Here is a 15915-nt window from a genome sequence, read left to right as displayed (position 1 = left end):
CACCCCTCCCTCAGGTATTACCCCTCACCTGGATCCACCCCTCACCTGCCCATTTCCCTCCATAGATGTTGCCTGACACGGTGGGAGACCCAGGCGCTTTGTGTGTTACCACCACAACATGTCCCGTGTTACCAAGATTCACCCTGACCTCCCTCTCCCAGTCAGCACCACCACCACTTGCCCCAGTTACCCTGTCAGTCCTGGTGGACTTTAGCACCCGGGGGAGCCGGGGAGCTCAGGACCCGCCGCCCGCGGCTGCTGCTGAATCCGCAGTGTTTCTGTTCCGTTGACGGATGCGGTGAACGAGTTAAAATTAATGGATCGATAATTCTCACATCGTGTTTATTTCACTCTCCGCACATTTATATTTACACTGACTGACTCCTGACGCCGGTCCCGGACCCGACCCGTTTACAGACCCGGAGCGGAACCGGAGCAGATTCTCAGCCACTCGTTTTTATAGATAGTCCAGAAGAAAGGATAAAGTTTCTCCGTGAATTTATTCCCGGTGAAGGTGTGGAGATGGGACTTGGTCTCCGCGTTGTAAAATGAAACTGTCCCGGACTCGTAACTGAGATAAACTCCCACCCTCTCGGGGATGGGATCGGCCGGGAGACGGGACAAAGGGGAGATGTAAACCCACATCACGTCATCACGCCGCGCGATGATCCAGAATCCGGTCTCCGGACTCTCTGTGACCCGTCCCTTCCTCTCCACAGACTCTGCGGCGACTCCCAGACCCCAGCCCCGATTCCCCGTCACCTCCACCTCCCAGTAATGTCTCCCCGATGTGAATCCCTCCGATCCCAGCACACAAGCCCGGTCTGTGAACCTCTTCCCGGTGTCAGGGAGATCCCTCCGGGTCCCGGTCCGTCTCACACTCTTCCGATCCTCAGACACCTCGAGCCCCGGATGCGCCGTTTCCACATCCAGGGTGACAGAGACTGGGGGGAGAAGCAGAGAATTAGAGAGTGCCCGGGGATCGGGGGGAGACTCGGGCAGCGCGGCCCCGGGGATCGGGGGGAGACTCGGGCAGCGCGGCCCCGGGGATCGGGGGGAGACTCGGGCAGCGCGGCCCCGGGATCGGGGGAGACTCGGGCAGCGCGGCCCCGGGATCGGGGGGGAGACTCGGGCAGCGCGGCTCCGGGACCGGGGGAGACTCGGGCAGCGCGGCCCCGGGGATCGGGGGGGAGACTCGGGCAGCGCGGCTCCGGGATCGGGGGGAGACTCGGGCAGCGCGGCCCCGGGGATCGGGGGGAGTCTCGGGCAGCGCGGCCCCGGGACCAGGGGAGACTCGGGCAGCGCGGCCCCGGGACCGTGGGGAGACTCGGGCAGCGCGGCCCCGGGGATCGGGGGGGAGACTCGGGCAGCGCGGCCCCGGGATCGGGGGGAGACTCGGGCAGCGCGGCCCCGGGGACCGGGGGAGACTCGGGCAGCGCGGCCCCGGGACCGTGGGGAGACTCGGGCAGCGCGGCCCCGGGGATCGGGGGGAGACTCGGGCAGCGCGGCCCCGGGGATCGGGGGGAGACTCGGGCAGCGCGGCTCCGGGACCGGGGGGAGAGTCGGGCAGCGCGGCCCCGGGATCGGGGGGAGACTCGGGCAGCGCGGCCCCGGGGACCGGGGGAGACTCGGGCAGCGCGGCCCCGGGACCGTGGGGAGACTCGGGCAGCGCGGCCCCGGGGATCGGGGGGAGACTCGGGCAGCGCGGCCCCGGGGATCGGGGGGAGACTCGGGCAGCGCGGCCCCGGGGATCGGGGGGAGACTCGGGCAGCGCGGCCCCGGGACCGTGGGGAGACTCGGGCAGCGCGGCCCCGGGGATCGGGGGGAGACTCGGGCAGCGCGGCCCCGGGACCGTGGGGAGACTCGGGCAGCGCGGCCCCGGGGATCGGGGGGAGACTCGGGCAGCGCGGCCCCGGGGATCGGGGGGAGACTCGGGCAGCGCGGCTCCGGGACCGGGGGGAGACTCGGGCAGCGCGGCCCCGGGGATCGGGGGGAGACTCGGGCAGCGCGGCCCCGGGACCGGGGGAGACTCGGGCAGCGCGGCCCCGGGACCGGGGGAGAGGCCGCTGGGCCTCAGGCGCAGTTGGATGGGCGACAGGACCCTTTCCCGGGGTTTTACCCAAATACAGCGGATGGACAACCGGCATCGTCCCGAGGTTTTTCCTCGACATGGAGAGCGGATTTTCCTCGATCAACAACACAAAATTCTGGAGAATCTCAGCGGGTCAAGCAGCGTGTGATAAGGGAGATGTACAGTCGCTGTTTCAAGCCGAGACCTTTCCTCGATTGGAAAGAAAGACGGGAGATAGCAGTGGAAACGGGTGTGAGAGAGACCCAGAATATTCAGCCTCTCCTTATAACCCAAACTCTCCAGTCCCAGTAACATCCTTGTAAATCTGTTTTATACCCTCTCAGTTTAATGACATCCTTCCTGTAGAAAGATAACCAGAACTGTACAGGGTGATCAAAATCATAAAGACAAGAAAGTCTGTAGATGCTGGAAATCCAAAGCAACACACACAAAACCTTGGCCCAAATCATCAACTGTTTATTCATATCCATAGATGCTGCCTGACCTGCTGAGTTCCTCCAGCAGTTTGTATGTTACTCTGCTCCAAATGTGGCCTTCCCAATGTCTTGTACACTCATAACGTGACGTCCCAGTTCCTGTACTCAGTATTCTGTCTGATGAAGGCAATCACCTCCTGGTCTCTCTGTTCCACAACACTCTCCAGGGCCCCCGATTGATGTGTAAATCCTGTCCTGGTTTACCTTCCAAAATGCAACACCCTCATCTCTCTGAATTAAAATCAAATTCCATCCAATGGCCCAGAGACCCAATTAATCAAGATCTCGTTGTAATCTTGGATAAACCATGAGCAAGAGGGTTATGTAGTGGATAACACAATACTGTTGCACCTTGGGGCATTCCAGAGTTCAGAGTTCAATTCCAACACCATCTGTAAGGAGTTTGTACTTTCTCCCCGGGACCTCGTGCATTTCCTCCGGGTGCTCCCGATTCATCCCTCAGATTGGGGAGGAGTGGACAGCGAGGAAGCCCATCATTACTTGCAGTGGGATCTGGAGCAGCTGGGAAAATGGGCTGAAAAGTGTCAGCTGGAATTTAATGCAGACAAGTGTGAGCTGTTGCTCTTCGGTAGGACCCCAGTGTAGGTCTTTCACAGTGAATGGTCGGGCACTGAGGACTCTGTTCTACAGCAGATCTGGGAACACAGGTCCAGAATACATCGAAAGTGATGTTACAGGTAGATGGATGTTACGTTGAAGTTGTCTGAGACCTGGGGCCGCCTAATTTGGGATATTGTGTACAGTTTTGGTGACCTACCTACAGGAAGGATGTAAACAAGTTTGAAAGAGTACAGAGAAAATTTCCAGGGATGTAGCTGGGACTGGAGGACCTGAGTCATGAGGAAAGATTGAATAGTTTAGGACTTTATTCCTGTAACATAAAGACTGAGGGGAGATTTGATAGAGGTATACAAAATAATGAGGGGTATAGATAGGGTAAATGCAAGCAGGCTTTTTCCACAGAGGGTGTGTGGGATTACAACCAGAGGTCATGGGTTAAAGGTGAAAGATGAAAAGTTTAAGGGGAACATGAGGGGAAACTGCTTCATTCAGAGGGTTGTGAGAGTGTGGAACGAGCTGCCAGCCCAAGTGGTGCATGCAAGCTCGATTTAAACATTTAAGTGAAGTTTGGACGGTACATGGATGGTCGGAGTTGGAGGACCATGGTCTCGGTGCAGGTCGATGGGAGCAGGTAGTTTAAATGCTTCAGTATAGACCAGATGGGCTGAAAGGCCTGTGTTGTTAGTTTCTATCACTCTGTAACGCTTGTACAAAGACATAACGGTTTGTAGGTTAAATGGTCATTGTACATTGCCCCGTGATTAGGCTGGTTTTAAATAGTTGGGGTGCTGGGTGGAGCGGGTCGTTGGTCTGGGACGGCCTGTTTCACACTGTCTCTAAATAAATAAATAACCTCTTCACTGTCCATGAAACCACCAAATTTAGAGTCCTTCACAAACCTACTAAACACTTCACCTACATTCTCTCCAAATCATTCATATGAATGATGAAAAACAGTGGACCCAGCTCCGATCCCTGCAGAACAACCACTGGTTACAGGACTCCACCCAGACAACTCTGTATCCTATTCCAGATCGTACCGTATCCCATGTGATCTAACTCTCTGCTACCTTGTCCAATCCCTCGCTAAACTCCATGGAGACGATGTCTACTGCACTTTCATCAGCTGTAATTTATTTATTGAGATACAGTACGGAATAGGCCCTTCCGACCCTTTGACCCCCACCACCGAGCAACCCAATTTAATCCGAGCCTGACCATGGAACAAGTTACAATGACATCCATCACCACCCAACAATCCCTGATTTAATCTGAGCCTGACCATGGGACAAGTTACAATGACCCCCACCACCCAGCAACCCCTGATTTAATCCGAGCCTGACCATGGGACAAGTTACAATGACCCCCACCACCCAGCAACCCCTGATTTAATCGGAGCCTGACCATGGGACAAGTTACAATGACCCCCACCACCCAGCAACCCCTGATTTAATCCGAGCCTGACCATTGGACAAGTTACAATGACCCCCACCACCCAGCAACCCCTGATTTAATCCGAGCCTGACCATGGGACAAGTTACAATGACCCCCCACCACCCAGCAACCCCTGATTTAATCCGAGCCTGACCATTGGACAAGTTACAATGACCCCTACCACCCAGCATCCCCGATTTAATCCGAGCCTGACCATGGGACAAGTTACAATGACCAATTAACCTGCCAACCAGTACAGGTTTGGACTGTGCAACTAGAGCACCTGGAAGAAACCCACGTGGTCATGGGAGAACGTACAAACTCCTGACAGGCAGTAACGGGACATGAACCCGGGTCGCTGACAACATAAGGACGTACCTGAATGAGAGAGAGGCTGAGACCCTGTCAGAGTCTGCTAAGTTAGCAGACGAGTCTGCTTTAACCCACAAGGTAAAGTTTTTCCCGAGCAAGAGCTACCAAAGGAGTAGCAAGGATAACAAAGATAACCCACCGGCTAAACCAGAGAGTAAACCGGGGACTAGTGATAAAAGTCAGGAGGAAGGGAAGCAGTCAAAAGAAAAATTTCCCAGTTTCAAGTGTTACTTTTGTGGGAAGCCTGGTCATGCGGCATCCAATTGTTTTGCTATGAAAAGGGAAAAAGGGACAGAGAGAGAGAGAACCCCAAATGCCTGCGTTCAGACGGTTGAAACACCGCTGAAGAAGGAGGGGTCTGACCGAGTTCAAGAGGGATTTGAGAGATTTATTTCAAATGGGTTTGTGTCTGTGAAGGAGGGATCAACTCCGGTTCCAGTGAGAATCTGGAGCGATACTGGAGCTTTTCAGTCACTGATATGAAAGAGTGTTTTGGAGTTCGGTGCTGAGATGGAGATTTGAGAGTCGGGGGCGTTGAGAGTAAGTGTTCAGCACGGACTAGAAGGGCCGAGAAGGCCTGTTTCCGTGCTGTAATTGTTATATGGTGATATGGTGGTGAATATTATCAAAGGTATTGGAAAGGGGACTGAGACCGTGACTTTGCATAAGATAATTCTGAAATGCGACTTGGTATCTGGACCAGTCACAATAGGGGTGCGATCTGAACTACCGATAGACAATGTTGATCTCTTACTCGGAAATGACCTTGCAGGTGGGCATGTTTACCCAGAAAGTGGTGAAATGCCATCGGTCATTGTAAAGTGTTAGGCTGCAGTCGGTCAACGATCGGAACAATTTTAAAGGATAAAGTGAGAAAGGCTCTGCCCCGATGAAAGCTACAATGATTACTAAGCAACGCAGTGGTTTAATTATTGGGTTTTGGGTTTTTGATCCTCCACATCAAACCGGCACGGTGAAGAGCACACTTGGGAGTGGTCTGTCACTGTATCGAACCCGGCGCTGAAACATTGGTTCTTAAGTGTTTTATATGCTGTTGTGACGGAAAATAACTGGTTCTTTGAGTCTCAACAGTAGAGGCCTGGACACACACAGTTTTAATACTAAGGAATTTATTTACAAGGGCAAGTCGGGTCAACACAAGCAACTACAATACACAGGAAGCGGTGTGGGGACAGGGTACGGTTACACAAACAAAGAACAAGGGAAAGGCACTACAACAGCTATCCCCCTTGACCTTGGATAGTTGTGGCTCCCTTATCAGGACAAACGATAGACCTTACCAAGCATAAATCAATGCACTTACCTCCAATGTGGTTGCCTGTAAGAGAGGGCGAGCTAAGGGCAAGTCTCACCTTTTAAATCATGGGGCTGGGCGCAATAATCCAATTAAGGTGACCAATAATTTAGGTGTGCATTGATTAGTTGGGAGGGACCAATGTCTAACCATGTCAGCAACTTCCCTATAATACCACGGGCTCTTAACTTGGGAAGCAGCCTCATGTGTGGCACCTTATCAAAGGCCTTCTGAATCTCCAAATATACAACATCCACTACATCCCCTTTATCTATCCTACTTGTAATCTGCTCAAAGAATTCCAACAGGTTTGTCAGGCAGGATTTTCCCTGAAGGAAACCATGCTGATTTTATACCATCTTGTCCTGTATCACGACGTCCTGTGTCACCATGTGCTCCATCACCTCATCCTTAACAACTGACTCAAACTTCTTCTCAACCACTGAGGTCAGGCTAACTGGTCTATAATTTCCTTTCTGCTGCCTTCCTCCTTTCTTAAAGAATTTTCCACTCCTCTGACACCATGCCAGACTCCAATCATTTTTGAAAGGTCATTTCTAATGCCACCATAATCTCTAATGCTACATCTTTCAGAACCCTAGGGTGCAGTTCCCGTGGTCCAGGTGACTTATGTACCTTTAGGTCTTTCAGCTTTTTGAGCACCTTCTCCCTTGTAATGGTAACTGCACCCACTTCTCTTCCTTCACACACTACATCAGGCATACTGTTAATGTCTTCCACAGTGAAGACTGATGCAAAATAGTCATTTAGTTCATCCGCCATCTCCTTGTCCCCTGTTATTAATTTTCCTGCCTCATTTTCTGGCGGTCTTATATCCACTCTCATTTCTCTTTTATTTTTAACATACGTGAAAAAACTTTTACCATCCACTTTGATATTATTTGCTAGCTTGCTTTCACATTTCATCTTTTCCTTTCCAATGATTGTTTTAGTTGCTCTGTTTAGGTTTTTAAAAACTTCCCAATCCACTATCATCCCACAAATTTTTGCTTTGTTGTATGTCCTTTCTTTTGCTTTTACAATAGTTTTGACATCCCTTGTCAGTCATGGTTGTACTATTTTACAATTTGTGTAGTTCTTCGTTTTTGGAAGAAATGAAAATATACTCACGTCCTGCAACTTCCTCATTTCCCCAGAAACACACACCATTGCTGCTCTGCTGACATCCCTGCCAGCAGCTCTTTCCAATCTACTTTGGCCAACTCCTCTCTCATACCACTGTAATTTGCCTTACTCCACTGAAATACTGCTACATCAGCCTTTACTTTAGTGGTCACCAACCTTTTTAAGCCCAAGATACCCTACCTCGGCCACAGTCAAAGAAGACATCGACCCCCAGATTGATTAGTTAAACACATGCGCACTGGGGCAGGAAAGACCGGAAGTAAAACCCTGCAACCCGGAAGTAGAAATAATGTATAAACTCCAGGGGTGCACAACCTTTTTTGCACCGCGGACCGGTTTAATATTGACAATATTCTTGCCGACCGGCCGCCGGCGGGGGGTGGGGGGGGGATTAAACACGACCAGAATACAGCAATACTCGAAGCAGGTTCCTTATGTCCAGTCTATTGCACAATTTAGTTAGAGGGTATCACTGCATTTAGGCGACTGATGACCTCGCGTGGGTTCAAGTTGAACAGTGGGCAAGACAGGGAGTGAGGAAAGGTGCAGCTGACTCATATCGTTTCCTCGCGGCCCGGTGGTTGGGGACCACTGAATTACACTGTGTAAACACAAAGTACACTGCAGATACTGTGGTCACATCAACACGTACAAACAAGCTGGATGAACTCAGCAGTCAGCAGGTTGACTGCTCATTTCAACGGACGCTGCCCGACCTGCTGAGTTCATCCAGTGTGTTTGTACGTGTTGAATTACACTGTGTAATGCGGGGGAGCTACACACACGCACACTGGGCAGAAAGAACGGAACAAAACCCCGCAACCCGGAATCAATCTTTCAACAGTATTTGTGTATTTATTTTTGAATTTTTTTCGGGATCTACTGGGAAAGTCTCAAAGATCGAACAGTCGATTGTGATTGACGGGTTGGCGACTGCTACTTTACTTTCTCCCTATCAAATTTCAAGTTAAACTCAATCATACTGTGATCACTGGTTCCTCAGGATTTTTTACCTTCAGCTCCCTAATCGCCTCTGGTTCATTACGTAACAGCCAATCCAGTATAGCTGATCCCCTAGTAGGCTCAATGACAAACTGCTTTAAATGCCATCTCTTAGGGATTCAACAGACTCACTCTTGAGATCCATTATCAACCTGATTTTCCCAATCAACCTGCATGTTAAAATCTCCCATGACTACCAGAACATTGCCCTTTTGACACAGCTTTTCTATTTCCTGTTGTAATCTGTGGTCCACCGCCCAGCTCTGTTGGAGGCCTGTGTATAACTGCCATCAAGGTCTTTTTAACCTTGATGTTTCTGAACTCAACCCACAAGTATTCAACATCTTCCGATCCTATGTCACATCCTTCTACTGATTTGATGTCATTCTTTACCAGTAGAGCCACACCACCCCCTCTGCCTACCTTCCTATCACTCTGATATAATGTGTAACCTTGCACATTCAGATCCCAACTACAACCATCCTTCAGCCACAATTCAGTGATGGCCACAACATCATACCTGGCCATTTGTAAACGTGCAACAAGATCATCCACTTTATTTCTTACACTACGTGCATTTAGATACAACAGCTTGAGTACCGTATTTACTGTCCTTTCTGATTCTGCATCCCTAAAGTTTTGATACTCAGCCTGTTGGCTGCAACTGAGTTCCATCACCTGCCTGTCCTTCCTGACAGTCTGACTGCAGGCTATCATTACCATTTTTACCATCCATCCTATCCTGAGTCCCTTCACTCCAGTTCCCACCCCCCTACAAAATTAGTTTAAACCCTCCCCCATAGCTCTAACAAACCTGCCCGGAAGAATATTGGTCCCCCTTGGGTTCAGGTGCAACCCATCACTTCTGATCAGGTCATACCTCCCCCAGGGGGATCCCAATGATCCAAGAACCTGAAGCCTGCCCCCCCTGCACCAGCTTCTCAGCCACACATTTACCTGCCAGATCATCGTGTTTCTACCCTCACTGGCACCTGGCACAGGCAGCAATCCAGAAATTACTACCCAGGAGGTCCTAATCTCTGGATTAGAGAGAGGCAAGAGTGGATATCGGACTGCTGGAAAACAATGCTGGAGAGGTAGTAATGGGGGACAACGAAAGGGTGGATGAACTGAAGACGTATTTTGCATCAGTCTTCACTGTGGAAGACACTAGCAGTATGGTGGAAGTTCCAAGTGTCAGGCGACGTGCCGGGCGTGAAGTTAGCATTACTAGAGAACAGGTTCTTGGGAAACGGAAAGATCTTTAGGTAGCTGTCACCTGGACTAGACAGCGTACATGCCAGAGTTCAGAAAGAGGTGGCTGAAGAGATCATGGAGGCATTTGTAACGATCCTTCAAGAATCACTAGATTCTTCAATGGTTCTGGAAGACTGGAAATTTGAAAATGTCACTCCACTGTTCAAGAAGAGAGAGAGAATAAAGGAAACTCTAGGCCAGTTAGTCTGACCTCAGTGGCTGGGAAGATGGTGAAGTTGATTATTAAGGAGGAGTTGGCAGGGAACTTGGAGGCACATGATAAAATAGGCCATGGTTTCCTCAAGGGAAAATCTTGCCTGACAGATCAGTTGGAATTCTTTGAAGAAATAACAAGCCAGGTAAACAAAGGAGAACCAGTTGATGTCGTGTACTTGGAATTTCAGAAGGTCATTGACAAGCCATATTTGGCATCTAATTATGACTTAGTAGTGTCTCATAAACAAGCACAAATGAATCTTATGTCTTACCGTGTTTAATGCCACCAATCACTTCTTCCGATGCTATGTCGAGCAAATAGGGGTGATCGAATTTTTCAACCAATAGGGCACCATCTGTCACTGACAATGTGTGGGCATCATCACTAATCCTGTAAATATTATACAGATGGTTATAAACTGAGCATTCGGGATATTTGAACTATTTTACAAATCCATACTGAGTTTCAGTGAAGACCATGTCCTACCTCCTCTTCCGACGAGCTTCCTCCTGAAATAAATCAAACACAGATCTCAATTGACTGAGACTTACTGTCGGCATCTGAGCCAAGTTATTAAAACCTGCTGAAAATTCCCACTGAACTCATTCCCACTAACATGAACGGAGAAAGAGGGACATTGAACTGTGCGAGAAAGTACAAGGAATATTTATGAGAATTATACGATAACAGAGAGAAGGAACTTACAGGAGAGACTGGACAGGTTTTAAGATTCTGAATGTATCTGATCGAAAATATTTCTGCTTGTGTGGAGACAATAAGTCAAAGATAAAACATCAGTAGGTCGTTAATAAATCCCACAAGAAATGTAGTGAAGAGAATGTGGAACTCACTGCTACAGGAGTGGCTGAAGTGGAACAGCAGAGATTGAATGTAATGGGGAAGCTGGATAATCACATGAGGGACCATGGATTTGGGGACACTTACTGGGTGTGGTGAGTAGGTGGGAGGAGGCTTGTGCACCAGGGAAACTGATAGGAGAGAATGGACTGAAAGTCCTGTCTCTGATGAAAATGGGATATAATCTGATGAAGAATATTTCTGAAAAACAAAGGACAGTGCAAAATTCTCCAAAACAATGAACCTGATACAAACCAGATATAGATGGTAAATCCGATGTGTAGGTCACATTCTGGAGTTCAACCTCAGTTCCCACCGATCAACAGAGAGACCCTCACACCCACTGCACCAGACACACTCACAGTCTGTGACTGCAATGGGATGTTACTCTGAGTCTCAGGGGATATTATACGTGGGAATCACAGAAGTGATCACTGGCTCAGCGCTACGATCAGAGTAAACATTCCAGGATGCAGACTGTCCAGCGATGTACAGATGTTGTGAGAGGCCGGTTTGGAGACAACAACTCTGAACAGTCAAAACATCCGTCTGGTTTCAATCAGTTTACAACTCCAGTATCTGTAAATCCCACACTGAGTTAAAATACATCATTTTGTGACTATGTACTTTTACAGGACCAAACTGAAATCTCTCACCATGAGGAATATGATATTGTCTTGTTGATCCATCTGTTCCTGTAACTTTGAGATTTCCTTGTAGATGGCATTTAAATTCTCTTGAATCTCGCGAAGATTTTTCTCCATTGGATTTAGAATCCTCTCCTCTTCTTCCCTGAGATCTCGGAGTGCGCGCTGCTCTTTCTCAGTGATAATCCGTCGCAGTTCAGCAAACTGGGATGTGATGTGGGACTGAACGCTTTGTGACTGTTCCTGTTGAATGAAAGGAGAGGCTGGTTTATTATTTGGCCCTGATGTATTTCCTTATGATATGGAAGGGTCTGTCCAGCTCATTATCATCCAAGAGGACCACAACCTTGCTGTTGGGTTTGGAGGCTTGTGTGCCTCAATGACCCAAAGAACTCTGTTGGCTGGAATGTGGGCTTTATGCTTTGACTCTTGGTGGGGTCACCCATGCCAAACAGGTCAAAGGGTAGAGGCCAGAGTAAGAGTGGTCCACTGGTCCTCCAGGTTCATGGGTTCAGCTCAGGGCTACAATACTGACTGGTAAAACAAAACTGTTACGGAAACAATGAAGAGTCTTTCTACATCTGAGTGCCATGTTATTCCTGAGTCTCCACTCAGGACCTGCATGACTGACAGTAGTGAAAACCGAGAAGTAGCTACTGACATGTTGAATGAAGACATGAACACTGCCGGAGATGGAGGACCTTCATTGCTGTCCCAAACTCCAGTGGCATAACAGGCAGCAAGTGAGTGGTTCCCAGATATTCAATCACATTTCCCTCAAACCCAGTCTTCCTCACTGACCCACCTGATTCACATACAAACCCCTTCACGGGGTTAATTACAGTTGCCAATTTACCGTTCAATCCTGAACAGTCAAAACATCCGTCTGATTTAAATCAGTTTACAACTACAGTATCTGTAAATACCACATTGAGTTGATTGTTGGCTAAAAGAAGGTACTGGTTACAGAGAGAACGTGCAAACTCCACGCGGACAGCACCAGAGGTTAGGATCGAGCCCAGGGCACTGCAGCTGCGATACTCTGCTATTCTGCATTAAAGGGAACAAAACTACACAACAAGATTGTAAATTCTGCTCAGGAAGCCTCACCCGAACTCCAGAAATCCTCTCTTTCTGTTGCTGCTCCATTTCCTGAAAGTCTGATTTCCTTTTTGTGAGAGAGTCCAAGGAAGATTTAACCCGATCCTGGGAATTAAAGAGTTAATGGATTAGACAAAACAAAAAGACAACATAAACAGACGATCGAAAGCGGGTTAGTTTTACCTGGTAAATTTTAACGGCTTCTTTAATCGGCATGAAGTTGTGAGACTTGTGTTCCCGCGCAGTCGCACAGATCAGGCAGATCAGTGTCTTGTCCGTCTCACAAAACAGCTTCAGTTCTTCCTCATGTTCCTCGCAGTAACGTTTACTTTCCTTCCCTTTCGGATTCAGGTTTAGTTTTCGAGCTTTCTCAGACAGATTTGCTAAAACCCGACTGGCCTTGAGGGTGCGGTCTGCAAACTCCTCTCTACATTCCAGGCAGGAGTTTCTCTCCTGCCTTTCCCAACACCGTGTGATACAGGAGCGGCAGAAGTAGTGACCACACTCCAGTGACACCGGATCGGTGAAGAAATCCAGGCAGATGGGACAAATTACCTCCTCGGTCCAACTCTCGACCTGTCCTTTCGAAGCCATGTTAACTCCCGGTACTTCCGGGTTCAGGATCCTTTCACTTTCGGGAGCTGCTGAACCCTGCAGTACCGGGACTGTCCACTAGGGGCGCTGCAGTCTCGGGAATGAACAACGTTGCTCCAAGTGTTCTCTGGGCAGGAATCGCGGCAATTTCCACGGCAGGGTGGGATCAGAAACACATTAAAGAGGTCTGAATATAAATGAACCCGGAGCGCGGAGCCTGGTTCAGTGTAAAGTACAACAGAAAGGGACAATTCCTGAAAAGCGAGATAGACAGTTGGCCTATGTCCCTGCCTGCTCCAGCCCCACTGAACTTGTCCTCATACATTGACTTCATTCTAAACCCTTCAGGTCAATCCCTCCCAACCCACATCCGCGACACTTCTCATGCCCTCAATCTCCTCAGCAATTTTCAATTCCCAGGCACTGACTGCCTCATCTTCACCATGGATGTCCAGTTATAACTTCTATCCCCCATCAAGAAGGCCTTACAGCTCTCTGTTTCTTTCTCAATAAAAGACAAACCAGTTCCCCTCCAGCTGGAAGGGCTGGTGCTCACCCTCACCAATTTTCCTTCCGCTCCTCCCACCTTCTCCAAACTCGAGGGCTATCCACGGGTATCTGCATGAGCCCCAGTAATGCCTGTCGAAGAACAGCCCATGTTCCAGGCCTTCCCCAGTAACGCTCCCCAAATCTTCCTCAGAAACATTAATGACTGCATTGGTGCTGCTTCATGCACCCATGCTGAGTTTATCAATTTCATCAACTTTGCCACTAACTTCCACCCTGCACTTGAACTCACTTGGTCCAGTTCAAACACCTCCCTCCCCTTTGCCCTTCTCTCTGCCTCCATCTCTGGAAACAAACTGTCAACCGACATATTTTATAAAGCTACTGATTCCCACAGGTATCTTGACCATACCTCTTCCCACCCAGTCTCCTGTAACTTTTCTAAATTCCTTCATTTCCACTGAATCTGTTCCCAGAATGCAGTTTCCCCTTCCAGAACATCAGGTATGTCCTCCTCTGTAAAGAACAGGGTTTCCTTTCCTCCGCTACTGATGTTGCCCTTACCTGCATCTCCTCCATTTCCCGAACATCTGTGCTCACCTCATCTTCCCTCTGCCTCAACAGTGATAGAGTTCCTCTTGTCCTAACCTACCAGCACGTAAGTGTCCACATCCATCACATCATCCTCCATAAACCTCCACCATCTCAGAATCAGAATCAGGTTTATTCTCACCGGCATGTGTCATGTGTCATGTACTGTATTTTGTTAACTTAGCAGCAACAGTTCAATGCAATACATAATATAGAAGTACAATATCTATATATATCTATATATATATATATATATATATATATGTAAATCAATTACAGTATATGTATATTGAATAGATTAAAAACTGTGCAAAAACAGAAATAATATGTATTAACAACGTGCGGTAGTGTTAATCGGTTCAATATGTCCATTTAGGAATCGGATGCAGAGGGGAAGAAGCTGTTCCTGAATTGCAGAGTGTGTGCCTTCAGGCTTCTGTACCTCCTCCCTGATGGTAACAGTGAGAAAAGGGCATGTCCTAGGTGCTGGGGGTCCTCAATAAAGGACGCTGACTCAGAGACACCGCTCCTTGAAGACGTCTTGGATACTTTGAAGGCTGGTACGCAAGATGGAGCCGACTAAATTTATGACCCTCTGCAGCTTTTTTCGGTCCTGTGCAGTAGCACCCTCCCCCCCCCCCCCCCCCCCCCATACCAGACAGTGATGCAGCCTGTCAGAATGCTCTCCACGGTACATCTATAGATGTTTCTGAGTGTTAGGTCCTCAGAGATCTTCACACTCAGGAACTTCAAACTGCTCACTCTACGTGTTCCTTCATCTTACCCTTCCTGAAGTCCACAATCAGCTCTTTCGTCTTACTGACGTTGAGTGCCAGGTTGTTGCTACGACACCACTCCACTAGTTGGTATATCTCACTCCTGTACGCCCTCTCGTCACCACCTGAGATTCTGCCAACAATAGTTATATCATCAGCGGGTATATAGATGGTATTTGAGCTGTGCCTAGCCACATAGTCATGGTATCCGATCACCAAATTCATCTTTACCTCCTCCCTTCTCTACTTTCCGCAAGGATCACTCCCTCCATGACTCCCTTGTCCATTCACTCTCCCCACTAGTCTCACTCCTGATACTTAACCCTGCAAGTGGCCAAAGTACCTATTCACCTCCTCCCTCACCTCCATTCGAGGACCCAAAATGTCCTTCCAGGTGAGGCAACACGTCATCTGCTGGGTCATTTATTTGGTCTGCCGCTCCCAATGCAGCCTCCTCTACACTGGTGAGACCTGTTGTAAACTGGGGTTCTGCTTCATCAAACTCCTCTGCTCCATCTGCCAAAGATGGAACATTTTACTTCCAATTCTCATTCCCATTCCGACCTGACAGTCCACGGCCTTCTCTTGTGCCACGACGGAGCTACCCTCAGGCCGAAGGAAAAACACCGTGTAGTATGTTTGGGTCGCCTCCAAACAGATGGCATGAATATTGATTTCTCCTTCCCGAAAAAAAATTCCCTCCCTCTCCCTTCTCCTTCTATCCCCCACTCTGGCCCCTTACCTTCACCTTCCTGACTATCATCTCCCCGTGCGTCCCCTCCTCCTTCCATTTCCCCTATGGGCCATTCTGCTCTCGTATCAGATTCCTTCTTCTCCAACCCTTTACCTTTCCAACCTACCTGGCTTCACCTATCCCTTTCCAGCTATCCTCCCTCCCGTCCCCCACCTTTCTATTCTGGGGACTTCCCATTTCCTTTCCAGTTGTGA

The 15915-nt window shown here is 49.0% G+C and overlaps 1 protein-coding gene across 1 annotated transcript; it reads right to left on the bottom strand.

The window, feature by feature from the left end:
- Positions 1-328: 328 nt before the first annotated feature.
- LOC140720230 (nuclear factor 7, brain-like) lies at positions 329-13099 on the bottom strand. Its single transcript, XM_073035115.1, is given in 7 exon segments — positions 329-419; positions 421-944; positions 10165-10283; positions 10380-10402; positions 11408-11641; positions 12509-12604; positions 12683-13099. Coding segments are annotated over 7 exon segments (1458 nt in total). The 5' UTR covers positions 13094-13099; the 3' UTR covers positions 329-368.
- Positions 13100-15915: the final 2816 nt, after the last annotated feature.

This window comes from Hemitrygon akajei, chromosome 2 (assembly GCF_048418815.1).
Source record: "Hemitrygon akajei chromosome 2, sHemAka1.3, whole genome shotgun sequence".
NCBI classification, from domain to species: domain Eukaryota; kingdom Metazoa; phylum Chordata; class Chondrichthyes; order Myliobatiformes; family Dasyatidae; genus Hemitrygon; species Hemitrygon akajei.
Note: the sequence above shows the minus strand (reverse complement) of the source record. Positions and strands in the feature narration are given on the sequence as shown.